The sequence below is a fragment of the Mauremys mutica genome, chromosome 1 (assembly GCF_020497125.1).
Source record: "Mauremys mutica isolate MM-2020 ecotype Southern chromosome 1, ASM2049712v1, whole genome shotgun sequence".
In the NCBI taxonomy this organism is placed as follows: domain Eukaryota; kingdom Metazoa; phylum Chordata; order Testudines; family Geoemydidae; genus Mauremys; species Mauremys mutica.
Genome location: NC_059072.1, coordinates 226,866,834 through 226,884,436, shown reverse-complemented (window position 1 = coordinate 226,884,436; position 17,603 = coordinate 226,866,834). Strand labels below are relative to the sequence as shown.

General features: G+C 43.4%; 1 protein-coding gene across 7 annotated transcripts in view; it reads left to right on the top strand.

The window, feature by feature from the left end:
- Window positions 1-17,603, top strand: part of REPS2 (RALBP1 associated Eps domain containing 2) — a 158,004-nt gene that overhangs the window by 116,947 nt on the left and 23,454 nt on the right. For 5 of the 7 annotated variants that reach the window (XM_045021781.1, XM_045021377.1, XM_045021638.1 and 2 more), the window contains 2 exons: window positions 7,368-7,429; window positions 8,880-8,960. In XM_045021781.1, the coding sequence (XP_044877716.1) occupies window positions 7,368-7,429; window positions 8,880-8,960 (143 nt within the window). Of the gene's footprint in view, window positions 1-7,367; window positions 7,430-8,879; window positions 8,961-11,491; window positions 12,471-17,603 lie in introns of those variants that run through there. The other 2 variants (XM_045021722.1, XM_045021548.1) reach the window with 2 other exon arrangements.

Below are 17,603 nucleotides of genomic sequence, written 5' to 3'. Positions count from 1 at the left end.
GACCCTCCTGCACCAGGAAAGACTTCAGCACTGCTACTGGCAACCGAAAAAGAGAGAGTGCCCCTTGCACTAGGGAGATCCAGATATGTGGCTGCACCCCATGATGTCTTCGCCTTACTGGATCCAGAGTCTCTTCCTCCATTCAGTCCTTCCACTTCCAGAGAACTCATGTCCCTGCCACGGGATATGCCTATGGTACGACCTCCTCACATGTGTTATGCACCGCTCTATCGGCACCAATGGTACCACCATTGGAACCAGAGACCGCCTTTTCCTCTTCTGATGAATTGGAACTGGGGGAAGAACTGTCTATACCGTACCACTCCTATGCACCATCACATAGACTGACACCCATGGGAGCAACTACCTCCTCACCTTCCCCAGAGCCATTGGTGCCCCATGCCATGGGGACTCCTGCAACCCCCTGTTGATCCTGCTTATTGGCCATATTGGGAGCCCTGAGCACAGTATTCTCCTTTGCAGCCCACCCAGTCTGCAAGAGTCGCCACCTGTTTCCTCACCCCCCACCTCCCCTGAGTCCGATAGCGGAGGAAGAATTTTATACCCCAATTCTGGCAGTTCTGCTGGAGCCAGCTAGATTCCCATCCTCATCGCCAGACGAAGCTGTGACTACATCACCCCTTTCCCTACTGGATAACTTCAGACAATTTCAAGATATTTTACAGGGCGTTGTGGGGGGGAACTCCACACTCCTCTGGAAGAGATCCAAGACTATCAGCATAAGCTTCTGGACGTTCTCCATACTTCGGGACTGACAAGAATAGCACTACGATCAACGAAGTCATACTGGAGCCAGCCAGGACACAGAGAGATGCTACTGTGTCCTGGCCAAAGGATCAGAATTCCTCTTCTCCCACCCAGCTCCAAACTCACTGGTATTTCAGGCTGCTGCAGAAATGGCTAAACAACAAACACCCTCGAGCCACACCTGCAGACAAGGAAAGGAAGCATCTGGATCTACTGGGAGAAAAGTAATCTTTTCCTCCACTTTACAATTCAGGACAGCCAATTATTAAGCATTGTTGGCTCAATATGACTTCTTGAATTATGCTAAATTAGAGGAATTCGCTAAAACTGTGCCCACTTTCAGACAGTTGGCAAGGAAGTGCAACTCATAGCCAGAACTTCCCTACAATCCACAGTGGATGTGGCTGCTGCTTTCTCCAGGGCCATGGCTACAGTCATTGTGATGTGTAGAGTCTTGGCTTCATGCTTCTGGTTTTTCTAGGGAGGTCCAGAACACAATAGAGGCCCTCCCTTTTGGTGAATCCCATCTCTTCAACCAGAAGACAGATGAGTCTTTGCATACACTAAAAGACTCTAGGGCTACTCTTCGCTCATTGGACATCTACACTTCTGCCTCGAAATGAAAGTCCCACTGCCCGTCATCCACAGAGAGGTACAGGTCTCCACAGTTTTACCAACATAGGCCCTGTGAACCTCCATGCAAGCGACAAAAGATCCAAAGGTCTCATTTCCCTGCCCCCCCCCTCAGGCTTCAGTCTCCAACCCAACCCAACCCAAGAGGTATTTCTGATGCGAGCTTTTGATGTGAGCTCGAGAGCTGCCAACCACTGAGCCTAACACTTCATGACCCTTCTTCGACTCTTTTCAGGGGTTATCTAGCAGCCCTTTTCACACTCGGAGTGCAATAACAAGGGACAAATGAGTGCTGAATATCATTCACCCTGGAGATATGATCAAGTTTGTAATGCTTCAAGACCCTTTGCCCCATTCCCCTTTGGGGGCCACTCTCATGACAGTTTTCTGACCCAAGAGCTGAATGCCTTATTACAACAAGGATTGGGATTAACAACCTCCCCTTTTGACTCAATGGTGTTTTGATCCATGTCCCTCCTCTCCATGAAGGTTGCCTTTTTTGTTGCTGTCACTTCAGTGAGAAGGGTTGGGGAACTCAGAGCTATGATGGTGGACCCGCCATTTACAGTATTCCACTAGGAGAATGTCTTATTACGCCTACACCCAAAATGTTTACCAAAGGTGATCTCCCAGTTTCATATTAACCAATCCATTCACTTACCTGTTTTCTTCCAGAAACTGCATGCGTCTGCAGAAGAATGTAGACTCCAGTCCCTCAGTGTCCGATGAGGTTGGGCCTTTTACCTGCAGAGAACAAAAACAATCAGGAAGTCCCCTAGGCTGTTGTGGTAGCAGAGAGAATCAGGACAGGCCATATCCACCCAGAGAATCTCCAAATGGATTTCTGTCTGCAATAAACTCTGCTACCAGCTGTCGGACCTACCTCCCACCACAAGGGTATGGCTTCACTCCGCTAAAGCTAAAGCAAATACCACGGCATGTGCCTCTCAGAAACTTATGTAGAGCAGCCACATGGAGTTCTGTCCATACATCTGCAACACACTATGCCTTGGTATGGGACTCAGCAGTGCATGCCTCCTTTGGCACGGCCGTTCTCCACATGATCCTTCCATCCCCATCCTTGCACCCTCCTCCAGCTTAGGTCCTGCTTGTCTGTCATGCACAATGGAATATAATAGGTACCATCACTCAAAGAAGAGGAGGAGGTTACTTACCTGTAACTGGAGGGTCTTTGAGATGTGTGGTCCCTATCTGTATTCTATTTCTCGCCCTCTTTCCCCTCTGCTTTGGATCTCTCAGATTCACCATGGAAAAGAAACTGGAGACATGGTCAATTCGCCTCACCCTTTGTCGCCTCAGATGGAAGCACAAGGTGCATGCGTGGACCAATGGACACTACTTTCAAATTCTCCTTCTCTGGGCATATGATGCGCATATGTAACCCCAGTGGAATACAGCTAGGGATCACATATCTCAAAGAACATCCAGTTACAGTAATAAGTAACCTCCTCTTTTCCAGTTACTTGCCGCCGTTTTCTATGAAATAAGCCTGATATTTGTGTTCACCATGGAAAGAACTGTTTGCTCTGCTAGTTTATACTTCCAAAGTACACACCACAATACCATCTCTAACAGAAGAACCCAACACCGACAAACCCTATGTAGACCAATTTCCAAGAAAGGCTGTCCTTCCGGAGTCATCTACAATTACGGGACAGCTGCTGAAATGTGCAAAAATGTATTTGTTTTGTAGAATGCTCCTTTTTTAGGGGAATGATACTTGAAAAGGTCCAAGTCAATATCACCTGTCATTAACACTCTTTTCATTCCCCTTTGGGAAAAAACAGTGCATGATTATTATAAGAAGTTATTACTTCTTAATAGTCAACTGACTCCAAATCTTCTCTGGCAATTGTGCTAACATAAGCATGATTTCCTTCTAACAACAGGCCATAGATGTTCTGAAACAGGAGGGATTTTATGAATATTTCATGAATAGCTTAAGTTAGAATTTGTAGGATTAAAAAAAGAGGAAAGTGGGTCAAATGTGCATGGTTAAGTATCTCACTAGCTTAAAATACTAAACTCTCAAATGTGTCATATTTTAAAAGCTGAAATAAGATGCTCTGTGCTCTACTTGACCACTTCAGAGTAAAGTAATTTTAATAAGGAAGGTTGTGTGGACCATTCTGGCAGTGTTGTGTGGGTGCCAAGTACAAGTTCTGAGCTTGGGAGCAACTTCAGAACATGCTTTCCCTGTTGGGCAAACTCATTTCCTCTGTATAGAATCTCATCATTTCTCTGGGGATCAAGTGTATCACTGGGATAAAGTGATGAGTGTTGGGGATACAGAATATACACTAGATAATGCTGTATTCTCTGGAGCAACGTTGAGGTTTAAAGACAGCACAGGCGCCGCCTTCCTCCTTTCCCCAGGGGTGCTCAACCTCTGCTCAGGCTCTGCCCCCACTCTACCCTTTCCCCTAAGGCCCCACCCCTGCCCCGCCTTTTCCTGCCCAGTTGCGTCCCCTCCCCCAAGCGCGCTCCATCCCCACTCCTCCCTCTCCTCCCAGTGTCTCCTGCATGCTGCAGAACAGCCGATTGCGGCAGGCGGAAGGTGCTGGGAGGGAGGGGCAAGAGTTGATTGGCAGGGCTGCTGGCGGGCGGGAGACGCTGAGGGAGAATTGGGGTAGCTGACTGCTGGCGGGTGCTAAGTCCTGGAGCTATTTTTTTTCTATGGGTGCTCCAGCCCCAAAGCACTCACGAGTCGGTGCCTATGAAAGCCAGCTCTGGCATGAAGAGGAAGTGAGGCGCCTTTTTTGTACAAATGGCTATGAGGACATGTCAGAGTTAAAGAGAAAATTAGTAGGCACAAGAAGTGGGCCAAATTAGTCAGAAAGTTAAAGGAACAACCGAACACAGTATGCAGTACCAACGACCGTTGGCTATGAGTACTGTACTCCATCACTGCCTAGACCCATGAGTTTGGATTACCTCACCAGTCCTGCCACTCATACTGTAATGTCCTCCGTAGCTTTAATTTCTGGCTCCCACAGCATAATTGTAAGAAATAATCGCAACTGGAAGGACTGACCTATGGTGATTTTACTACCTTGTTATTGAATGGTGCATATCATGATGTTAGTCTAACTAAGAGTTTCCCTAGGCTTCAGAAATTGCTCCTTTCTTGCTTTTGTGGTGTGAGCAATCTGAGCTGTCATCACTCAGTGCACAGTATGATACAGTGGATAGGGCACGGCACTGGGAATCAGCCTGTGTTCTTTAGCTGGCTCTGCCACTAATCTGCTGGGTGACCTTGGGCAAGTCACCTCAGCTCAGTCTCAGCCTTTTCCATCTGTAAAATGGAGATAATAACACTTCCTTTCCTTTGCAAAACATCTGTGGAAAGCCATAGATGATGATATTCTTATCATTCTCCTACATCAGGCAATGTAAAATATATTCAGATTTTTCAGTTTAATTCCTAAGCATGACTCCTGGAAGATTTCCCCAAGATAAGTTCATCACTTTGAGCATATGCAATCATCTTGTACATAGAATGTATGTGACTGGCCTGGGGAGCTTTTGTGTCTGAACTAGATTCCACTTGGAGTAGGGACTATTAGTCTGTACTTGCCAAGCACACTGTCAGCACTCAATAAACAGTAATAATCAGGAATCTGGGGTCAGGAAGGGAAGGTTTCTCACCCCTCTGCTCCTACCAAAGACTAGGTGGGTAGATGAGGTGAGTGATGACAGATGAAAACATCACAGCTGTGTAGTGGCTTTTAAAAAATCTAACTGAACATGGGGTGAAAGGTTCTAGTAACTTAATCTTTGCCCGTTTAGATACTTTGTGAATATGGTTAGTCTTTCATGCATTCAGTATATAAGCGACTTCCCGAGGTAGCCTAAATTAGGATTCAGTAGTTCTGCATCCCTGTTTGGCACTTCTTTGTTTTTTCCATCTTGTGTGTCACACCCCTCTTTGGAGCTGTAGTTAGCCAGTACAACTGTATTCAACGTTTTACCCATGCATTTTTACACTAACATCTCTGTGTACTTGGGTCCAGATTTTAAAGCGATTTAGGCATTGCTGCACTCAGCATTGCAATACTTAACTGATTTAGGAACTTGCATCTCATTTTCAAAAGGGATTTAGGCACTTAGGAGTGTAGATCCCATTGTTGCGACACTGAGTGCAACAACGCCTAAATAACTTTAAAAATCTGGGCCTTAGTGCTTTAGATCTTTTTCTTTTTTTTTTTAAGGAAACGAACAGGTTTTCATTAGGGAAAACGAATGGACAGTTTTAGATCGAATGCATTTTAATAAGTTAAATGGTTATGCTGTAACAAAACGTGTAATGGTCTATGTGGTCTTTCAGAATATGGATAAAACTAAACATAAATGTGTATATATAATCCCTTGTTTAGCATTATTATAGTAAAAGGGCTGTTTTATTGTTTTAACACTACATTTTAGACTTTACAAATAAACACAAATCTGAGATAGGCTGACTTGTATTTTTTCAAAGGCAAGTATTGGGAAGGCTACACAGCATAGGGGCCTCTAGAAGGGAAAATCAATCAAGACTCCCATCAAATTCACTTGATATCTATGTGTTAATCTAGTCCTCCTCATCACAGCTGCCTTTACAAAGCCTCATCTTCCCTGCAGTTCTGCCCTCAGATGGATTTTATAGATTTAACAAGAGCCAGATTGAGAATTATAATACATGGCCCACAAGGTTGTTACCAACTCAGTTCACTGGCTCAGAATGAAAGATCACATGATGTTGCTTTGTTACATTACCCAAGGGGCCCAAAATTGACTGTTAAAATAATTTTTCCCTCAAAAAAACCCCCAAACAAATCAAAGCTAAAACTGATCTCTGTATGCTTCGTTTAAGCGTCCATTCTAATTCCATGGGAGATATTTTCTTCTCTGACTGGGCTTTGTGACTTGTCAGTGTATTTTATCTTGAGCAAACCCTAATGTCTACATTAGTACACGGCATTAGTTTTTTTTTAAAAAGGCAATAATATTAATGACAAAGAACAGTGTCCTAAAAATAAGTAGACTTTCACCCATGCTCTGTACTTTAACTACAGTCAAATTGTTTTAGCTGCAGGCAGCTGACTGTATATACCTTTGTGGCTGACTGAATATATCTTTACCTTTTATTTTAACAGTAAGCTTTTTATAGCATTTAAATCTCTGATCTTTTTCAGAGGGTGTGCTGTAGCAGGAAGAGGTTTCAAACAGTGTTTGCTCAGATTTGTTTTCAGTAAAGACCCAGTCTGATTTTCATCATTAAAAATGTTGAAAACCACCTGTTCACTGACAGTGAGCAGAGAAAATAGTCTAGTTCCAAGGTTTTCAAACTGTGGGGCACACCTCTCTGAGGGGATGGAGGAATGTTCGGGGGGGGGTGAGTGGCGATGCCAAGTGTCTCGTGCCAGCACCATGTGGCGAGGCCCAGGCCAGCTCTCCCAGGGCTCCCTCCTGACTTACCTCAGCGGGCCACCCAGCCTATTGGTCAGTGTAAACATCTGCTGCTGCCATACCGATTTCTGTGCCCATCAGCCTCTGCACCCAGGACTTGTTCCGCCCCCAGACACAGTGGCACATGCCTTCCCCCACCCTGAAAACCTGGGGGGGAGGGGCAGAGGGACAGGTATTGGCCCTGCCCTAGTGGTGCAGCCTGGCTGCAAGGTAGAAGTGGCCCGCTGCTGAGGAAGCCTTGGCTGTGCAATTGGAAAGTGTCTGTGTATTTGAAACTTACAGATGTAGGTAATTTAATTAAAAGTCGGCATCAAAGTCTCTGTTAGGTTTATGAGTAGGCTATCAAACATACTTTTGCATGTGTCTATTTTTGTCTGGGCTGGGGGGGTGTATCCAAAAATTGTAACTCAAAGAGGGGGCTCAGCTCAAAAAGTTTGCAAACCACTGGTCTAGTTTTTAGTTGTATTAGTTAATTTTATTTGTCTCTCTCATTTCAGCTGTGAAGTCAGGTTGGTTACCACCACCACCTGCCCTGCCCCCTAGGCCTTTTGTATCACAGGTATGTACAGAATTTCAGTATGTGGATAATTGGTGTACGGTGGTGGTGGTGGTTGTTTTTATACTGTGGTAATAAATACATGCAGGCTTGGATAGCTAACCATTCTCATTATAAAGCTAATACTCATCTATAGAATGCTTTACAATGTCAGGCTTTTTGTGTATGGATAACGTTATCTTTGTTTGGTCTGTCTATCCAGTATGCCATGATGTCATAATTTTGACTCCTTCCAGCTCATCGTTGTGGAGCTGGGTATGTCCAGTAGAAAATGTTGTAATTTACAAGCCTGATGGTAGTGTTTGCTATCTGGAAGGCACAGGTTTGATTCCCAGCCTATTTCTTGCTTCTCAAGCTGTAAATGCTGTCAAGGCAGCAATGCAGGAAGCAAATGAATATCACATTATATGTTACATATCAGTGTGAAAAGTCATGCTAAAAGGAAATAAATCCCACATTAGCTACATTATTGAGTGGCATGCTGTGATTTACTGGCTTTTGGTTCATCAGTGTCACACGACCGTTGTGTAAAGCAAATGGATCTAATCATGAGCAGTGGTCCCGAGGAATGTACAATGTGTTCATAAGGAATGATGGATACACAAAGGCCATTTAGCTCAGCAAGACCTATCATAGTGGTTGCATCTTCACCTCCTTGTTTGCCACCTCTCTTAATCCTCTTCTATAAAAATGTCGGTCTCGCTATTTTACTCATTTCTACCATTGGCTCCAGTTGGCCTTACATGGCAATTTATTTTTTATGTTAATCTTTCAGATGAGACGTAGAACTGAGTCCCTGACCACTGTGGAGCTAACATTCCGACTCCCTGTAAAAAGTGCATTGGCATCAGCAGTCAGGACTTCAGTTTTAAATCTCAAATAAAAGTCAGAATCTCCAGCAGAATAGTGCCCCCTAATGGTAGGCTAGGGCATGTGTTCTCTAAAGGGAAAGTTGTCATTTGCTGGGTCACAAACAACAATTCTCTCTCCATCCCCTTCTCCCCTAAATTATCTTTGGAGTTTGCTAAATTCTTCATTTGGAGGATTATATAGATTGCTGCCTTAAGCCTTCTTTGATCCAACTACAACCTTAGCTGCGCACCTTAGTGCATCCATCAAAGCTTTGCTTTGCCTAATCTCCTGTAAGAAGTGTCTATTCCTTGCACCCCCTTCTACTCTGAATTATTGCTTCCTGCCTCCCTTATATCACTGCCATCATCAGCTGTACCCTTTCACTGCATCTCTATCACCAATGTACCCTTTCACACTCAAAAGTCTTACAGTCACCGCTGTCTGGAAAATAAACAAATGAGCAAAACAAAACCCTTTTCTTGAGGATCAAACCAGTGCTACAGGTAATACTTTTGCTAATTGCTTATTTTCTCAGCATGTGATAGATTTTATTCTCTCTGACCATGCAACAGGAGAGACTCATATGTATTTCCCTATCCAGCAGGGTCCTCACCATGTCACAAATACCGAGCCTGTTGCCCAGGCCAAATCCAGCTATGTAGAGTTCAGACTAAAGGAACAGGTATGCTCTAAAATTGTAAATTATAATTCCCATGTAAAGTTCCTAATGCTTTATTCTCTCCCATTACAATACGCTATTCCTTGCAAAATATGTAGTGTTGGAGAAACACATGACACTTTACTTTTAAAAATTATTGGGGGTTGGATGGCGTTTCAGCAGGGTTTTTAAAAAAAGGTATTTCTACCTTCTCAGAATACTGTTGTTTTGACTTCAAATTGAAAAATAATTGTAATAATATTTTAGACCATGTCAGCTGCATCCTTGCTCACATCTTCTGTGCCTAGTCATCAAAATGTGCATTTAAATGGTCAAGATTGTATATAGAGGATGGGCTTCATAATTCAGCTTATCTGATCCTTAATTATAGCAAGCACAGCTATAACAAACACATGGATTACATTACCCAAATGGGCCCTTGACTTAAAGAGCATGAATAAATTCAAGCGAAGCCAATCTGTTTTCAAAATAAAGGGAGGATCAGGAAGAACTGAAGTAAAACGTTGAAACTGGCGTGACATACTCAGCTTTTACCTGGTTTAGGACTTTTCTTGCTCTTCTTAAATTTCTGTTTCAACTAATTTTCTACAGTGTTGTTGGAAATTCTTTTCATTGCCTTAACATTTCAATCTCCATATATAGCTAAGCACCCTGAATGTAGTTGTAATGTACAGTTGTAGCTTGGGAATTAAATGTGTCCCAAGTATTTTAAGGCTGCCCTGCGCCACTTGTGCATGCCTATGGTGTAATTATTTTGGTGGTGTTTTGTAAATCAATTGATGGAGTGTAGGAAGAGGGAAACAATTTATTCTGAAGACTGGAGTTTTCCATGGATGACTGGGAGGCAGCTAGGATTGGTTAGGTGTTTAGAGTCTGTGTTTCCTGCACAGTTAACTGGGTGATTGGCTTAGCCTAGTCCAGGGTGAGTGTCCCCACAGGAAAGCCCCACCCGCGTTACTGCATCCTCTCTCTTTCTGCATTCACCTATGTGTGTCTGGATGCATAGCCCATGGTCCTTTGTGTTGAGACTTTCTAGGATTCTTTCCCAGTCAGCTGTGGGAGAACTTTGACCTTCAGGGGGAATTGTGGGAAGGGTTTGAGGACTATCAGTACTCGAGTGAGTTAGCTGGCATTCTCACTGCAAAGTTTGGGAGGGTTCCAACCCAAGCGAAAGTGGAGCTCAGGTTCTAATCCACCCCACAACTGTGTAAACTAGTCTGGGCTTAAAGACTCTCCAGAGCTCTCCAGAGGTTTTCCTGTGTAGAGGGTAGGGGAGGGTGGGCTAAACTGGGTAAGTGCCCAGTTTAACTGTGCAGTTAAGACATACTCATAGAGTGAAATTAAGGGATTCACTGGACTCCAGGTACTGTTGTGTATCAGCAAGTTATGGTAGGATAGAAGTTTAGTAGTTATATTTTAATTGGGCAGAAGCTCCTGTGTGAGATTAATCAATAACAATGTAGAAATGGAGCTTTAACTTTGGTCCTGTACTTTTGTAGTTTTCAGAAATTGTTTCAGCTTTTTTGTTAAACTTCCATCTTCCTGCCAGTACTTCCTAGGCAACCAACCTCACTATATTATTGAAACAACACAGTAATTCATAGCACTAAACACTTCTAGTTGTGTCAGAAATTCATTACACTGTGCCACATCCAACCCACCACATTATTTATTCGTTTATAGTTCATCTTAGCTAAATGGTGGATAAGCAGGATTGGGCCATTGGGCAGTTTTAGCACACTTAATAGCTTTGGGCGGATATAACACAGGTATCCTCAACCCTGGTCCTGCTTTCCAGGCAAAGTACCCTGTTTCCTATTAAATAAAACCCATCATGGCTGGATTAAGGCATAGGGTTGCTAGTTGCCTGGTTTTCGACCAGACAGTCCGGTCGAAAAGGGAACCTGGCAGTGTCCAGTCAGCAGTGCTGTCCGGACACTAAAAGTCCAGTTACTTGTAGTAACCGCCTCTGCCACTGGGGGGCGGGAAGAGCAGCTGCTGCTGCTGGAGCTTGGAGGAGCACTCAGCAACAGTTCCCACAGAGAGAGGTACTGGCGGCTCCCTGGTCCTGCCCCAAGCATTGCTCTCCCTGCCCCGTCCTGCCCCACTCACTCCTCCACCCCCAGAGCATGCCTCTCCCTCCCCCAGCCTGCCCCAGTCACCCCCCCCACCTCCGGAGCCTGGCTCTCTCTCCCCCGTCTTGCCCCAGTTACTCACCCCCAGAGTCCATCTCTCTCTCTCTCCAGCGTCTTGCCCAGTCACACTTCCACCCCTAGAGCCCTGCTCAGCTGGCAGGGGGAGGGTGATGGAGAGAGCAGCAAGCGACAGTGGGGTGGAAAGAGGAGGGGGGAGGCCTCGGGGGAAGAGGCAGAGCAGGAGGCAGGGGAAGTTCTGGCACTCAGTGTCCAGTTTTCACAGATTAGAAAGTTGGCCACCCTACATAGGCACCAGAGGCGTATGCAAAGGACCTCTGCTCCTAGAGGCTTGTGATTACATCTGAATCTCAGTTCTTTTTTTCTTTCTTTTTTTTAAAGGAAAGTAGCTAGAATTCATAGTTGTGAAGAAAATTTTGAAATTGTATGGGCCATGCCCCCCAAATGTAACCGATGCAGAGATGTTTGCCTGAATCTGCAGACAGCTTGAAACGACAGCTTTGAGTGATGTGCACTGTCCCATGCCTCCAAATGGCTTGCGGCTCTGGGTGCCCCCGACAAGGCCAACCCAGCAGAGGACTCTGCATGTAGCGGAAGAAGAATGCAGCAGGCCTTGCCCACCAACCAAAGCAGATATACCCTGGTTATTGGGGTAAATATTAGTGGTGGTGTGGTGTGGGGGCTGCTGCCACTTCTGCCTCTTAGGAGGCAGAGGGGGCCCATCTTGCTTCTTCTCTGGTGTAGAAAGGATCATCATACCGCTGTCGCTGCCTGGGAGGGGAAGGAGGGTTCTGTTATCATCACTTCAACTAGGGAAGGGTGTGGCTGGGCACAGAGCCACGGGGGCAGAGCTCTGGAAGTGTTTGCCAGAGCTGTCGTTAGAGCACTGCATTGCTTTAAACCAACCTTGTTCCTCAGCCCCTCTCTTGGGCCTAAAGGAGTTGGGGATTTTGTCTTCGGGTGAGCTAATAATGAGGGAAATGGCAGCTGGGTTTGTTCCCCAGAACTAAGTCACTCGTAGCCCTGTAGATAAATTTGTGGGTGTGCATGCATCCTTGTCATCTATCTATAGAACTTGAGGATGTGGTTGATTTAACCATGCATTTACTTCTTCTTGACTTGCCCTGAGGAACTACTGTAACCCATGTCCTCTGTGATCTTATCTGTTGTCAGAGTCTGCACTGAGTCCAATCCTCATCTGTACCAGTTCACACAATGGACCCCTGTTTCAATATAATTTTCACCAACATTTTTCCTAATGCTCTGAAATCAATCTCAGTGTTCCTGTGGTAACTGCAATAAATAAATTTGCCTTTCATCAGTGCTTAGATACTGTAGTGTAGAGAGGTATCTAAACTATTGTTTATGGTCTCTTAATCCAGTTTACAATCCACATCTCTGTTTTCCTCTGTAAGACAATTTGAATTAATTTTTCCTGTAAGATTTTGTGAGACACAGTATCAAATGCTTTACTAAAATCCAAATATATTACATCAGCTGCATTACCTTCATTCACTGATATTGTGTTTCTTTATTTTTTAAAGGCAATCCAAGTCACTGAGAAAGTTTGCTGGAAAGACTTTTTAATAGAATTAGATTTACATAAAGGCTAGTCTTCTGTTTTGGCTAATAAATTATTTTGAAGTATTTTCCATCTACAGATCTAGTGTGTTTCCTTCTAATATTGGGTGTATGTAGTTCCACTGCTATCTTGTATAATATCCAGTGGTGGTTAAAATAAAAAATAAAAATAAAATTAATGGAGATATACCAATCTCCTAGAACTGGAAGGGACCCCGAAGGGTCATCAAGTCCAGCCCCCTGCCTTCACTAGCAGGGCCAAGTACTGATTTTGCCCCAGATTCCTAAGTGGCCCCCTCAAGGATTGAGGCTCACAACCCTGGGTTTAGCAGGCCGATGCTCAAACCACTGAGCTATCCCTCCCTCACAGAAAGAGAGGCATGCTCTGGGGGTGGAGGAGTGAGTGGGGCAGGACGGGGCAGGGAGAGCAATGCTCGGGGAAGGACCAGGGAGCCGCCAGTACCTCTCTCTGTGGGCGTATGTTTTTGTACATACTCCTCCTGCAGTATTTTCTTAGATATAGGAATAAACGTATTTTTCAAATTTTCCTCCTTGTGTCTACAGCTGATACCTCGAAGGATCAGTAATTAAGGAGGGATGGAATCAGTCTAACTAGATTGTCCAGTATGTAATGCTCTAAGCTCTTTGGGTCTGGGCCTCGTCTCTTTGTTCTGTGTTTGTACAGTTCCAAGTACAATGATGTCCAGGTCCAGAACTGGGGCTCTTAGGCACTACAGTAATACAAACAGTTAATAACAACAGAAGGTTAGGGAAACAAGCTGGCCAGTGTATACAAACAAAATACATGTTATTTAGTGGCAGCAGGGATCCATGCTAATAATGATGGAGAGTAGGGGTGAAATTAATAATCAACTAAGCAAAATAACAATTTGTAACAATATATATTTACAACTGGAATTGACTTTGAACACACATGAATGAGGTTCCATTTAAACTGAACTGAACACATGCACCCGAAGATTAGATAGGGCCCTTATTCTTTTACGTAAAACAAAATAATACCTTATTACAGTTGGCTTTTGGGTCTACAGGAGCCGGCTTCAACAGCTGCATAGTGTGGAGGATTTATTAGCACATTAATGTTAATAGGAATTATTGAGGTACACTGAACAGAAAATAGGTGTTCAGGGTTTTATCCAGAGTGAGCTAAATAAATGCAGCATATATCACACTTAAATTAGCACTCCTAACTTGAATTGCACTATACTGGTATCTTCCACTGCATAAATCACTATACATCTCAAGTCCTGCATGTACTACATGAGGGGAGATGTGGAAAATGAGGGACTGTATATTTTGGCTGAAAAACCGATTATTCCTAGCCTCCTCTCCCATAGTCTGGTTTACAAAATAGTTGGTTTTGTAAATTGATGCTGATTCTTCTGTAATTTATTTTTGGAAACTTGATTACTATTTTCTCGTTTGTACTGGTGATTTCGACACACATTGATTAAAAAGTATACATTCACACAAGTAAATAAGAACATAAGAACTGCCATATTGAATCAGACCAAAGATCCATCTAGCCCAGTATCCTGTCTTCTGACAGTGGCCAATGCCAGGTGCCCCAGAGGGAATGAACAGAACAGGTAATCATCCAGTGATCCATCCCCTGTCGCCCATTCCCAGCTTCTGGCAAATTCTTTAAAATACATGGAATAGTTAAGAAGTCATTAACACCAGAGGACTGGTGAGCTGCAGAGCCTTAAAAGATTAAAATCTTGAGTTTCTAATACGGCATTCTGTAGACCGAAGGTTAGATTGTGCAACCCTTATAAATGTTTGGTAGCCTTTCTTCACCTTGCTAAGCACTTACTCAATGAGGTTAATTTGATTATTATATCACTACATTCTCGCCAGTGTAAGTAAGGTTTATGCAATCTGGCTGTGAAAGTATAAATTGTTGTTTTCCAGTAGCATCTAAGGGCCTGATCCAAGTTGCTGGAAGTCAGTGAGAGTCTTTCTATTACTTTCAGTAGGTATTGAATCAGAACCTGAAGGTCGCAATCAGATTGGGGCCCCATTTCAGCAGGGACTGTACAACATAGACCAGGGATGGGCAAACTTTTTGGCCCAAGGGCCACATCTGGGTATGGAAATTGCATAGCGGGCCATGAATGCTCACGAAATTGGGAGTTGAGGTGCAGGGGCGGTGAGGGCTCTGGCTGGGGGTGCGGGCTCTGGGGTGGGGCTGGGGATGATGGGTTGAGGATGCAGGAGGGTGCTCCGAGCTGGGACCAATGCGTTCAGAGGGCGGGAGGGGGCCAGGGCGTTGGGGCATGGGAGGGGGTCGGGGTGCAGCAGGCTCTTGGGTGGCGCTTACCCCTATGCATAAGAGCCAGAAGGGGGGGACATGCTGCTGCTTCTGGCAGCCGCGCAGAGCGAGGCAAGCCCCCGACCCCACTTCCCAGCTGGAGCTCAAGGGACAGGTTAAAATGTCTGGAGGGCTGGATGTGGCCCCTGGGCTGTAGTTTGCCCACCCCTGGCATAGACAAAGAGAGTTCACAATCTTGTATCTGTAATTTTTAAAAGCAAAATAGTTGAAAAAATATTTTTCTAATTTTACTGCTGAGATCAGGATACCATGCATCTGTTGGAACTGCTCATGACATCACAAACCCTAAATCAGTGCAGATCTTTTCTCAGTAGCTGTGATAACATCAGCTGTTGTTGTGCAAAAATGGATCCTGAACGCAAGGCTTGTCAGGAACAGTCAGTAAAGAAAATAACAATTTTCAGTTATTTCATTTGAAACGAGTTACATTTGAAAACTGAGACATTATTATGTTTACAACTGTTAGAACGTTTAGATCTAAAAATGTAATCTGGTACTGGATAATTCCTTAAAGTTTTCACACTGTTCCTTTTTTAAACGTTAGCTGTGATATCTACTATCTAACCCTATTAACAGACTTCAGTGCTTCCTTTAATCAGGGTCTAAGTAATTATTAATCAACTATCCAATCACCATTGAAATCGACAAGAGTCATTCTGCTGAATTTAATGATCTTTGGAACCAGGCCCCTTCATGTGTGATAAATAAGAAAATCAAGAAAGTGCATTCCATTTTAATATTACCTGAATTAAAAGCAGAGCTGTCAACAGGATAATCTCTGTGAGGGTCCCTTGAATGTGGAATTCTCTTCTCCCACCCGTTTGGTTCCAAATAGCCCAAGTCAGCTGACCTTTAGAGGATCTAGCATTACCTATCTGTTTGCACAGGCCTTCATGGAAAGTAAAGGCATTGAGTGAATGGGACAGAATATGTTGATTTGTTTCTGTTATTCTATTGTGGCTGTGTTTTTGTTTAAACATTAGGATAATCGGTGTGCTTGTTTATATTTAATCTTGATGACATTTGTGCATGTGATTGTAAGTGCTGGCAGGACATCTAGAGCTCTAGATAAGTACATTTTTTGTTTTAGAAATCAAAAGGAAATTATGTATTGAGGTTATGGCAACCTAGTACTTGCACACGGAGTGGTACAAGTAGAGCGAATCTTTTCTTACATTATTAAGTCATGGTAAACCCTTTTTTAGCCTGTATATACAAACATTGTATTAGAAAAAAGGAATCCTTTTATAAAGGATTGATGCAGTCCACCCTATGTGCTGTGGATTAACATATAATATATAATCAATGTGTTAGATGCTAAAGAAGACTGTGACTGTAATAAAACTATAAATCGTCTGTAGTATGAAATATTCTGCCATGTGTCACTTTGAATACAAGACAAGTGGATTATCCTCCTCTGTCAGGGAAAAATTATATCTTAAATCCAGAATCGCCAGACCAGAAAAATAAAAAGGGTTTAAAATGATAGTGACCAGCACCTTTAATAAGTTATTTTGGGGTTCAGTGACAGATGCAATGAAACCTTTTCTAAAGTGGTTTCCAGAGGGAGACAAATCTCTTAAATCATAAAAAAAATTAATTTTGTATTTTGCTGCAAAAATTGTTTAAATGAGAATCATATGCCTGTGTCTCTAACAGAGCGCACATGCCCCCTTTCAGCTTATATTAATATGGTTCTGTGAAAGTGGAGTATTAAAGCAGATTGTTAATGTTTCCATCTGGGTCCCATGCATTACTTGCAGTTGGGTTGAACATTGTGGCAACTTTGTGCATATTTACTGCCTTTTCCCCAAACCTTATCACCAGCTCTCAGATAGCTTTTTAAAAAAAGCGCTTATCAAAATTTCAGGATTGCACAGTGCTGAGAAAGCAGTCAGCACTCTAATATCTTGGAAGCTTGTTGCATTTGCATCCCTATAGGTTTTCTTTCTGCCTTATCACTTACAGTTTTTGTAACAAGCTGTAAAAAGAATTGACAGTTCAATGTGGTATATACCAGGCTCACTGAAACTGAAGCGAGAAGGCTTGGTTTTTTTGGAAATAGCCTTTAAACAGAAAAATTAGCCCCTCAAAATTAATCTATTTATAGGTGACTGAAGGGTATAATTAGTATCCTATAGAGTATAAAGCATGAATAGTCCACCTCACCTTACAGATAAGCTCTTCTGCACTCCCCTCTTTGTAAATTGAAGAAGTGGCACTATAGGTGATCAGCATCGGGTGATCCTGTGAACGCTTTTGCATATATGAGTAACTTTTTTCACTTGAATAGTCTCGTTGACTTCAGTTGGGCTACTAACATGTGCAAAGTTACTCTTGTGCATAAGTGTTCATATGTGCTGGAATGAGGAGTGCTGCCACACCCCCTGGCTTGAAGTGGTTTCCATCATATACAGGGTTTATAGTTTGGTTCAATAGCTCTCAGCACCCCCACTATAAAAATTGTTCCAGCACTCCTGTAAGTGTTGGCAAGATCAGGCCCTCCATATGTATTTCTCTCCTGCAGAAATGTTTCAATATAACTGAAATATGAAG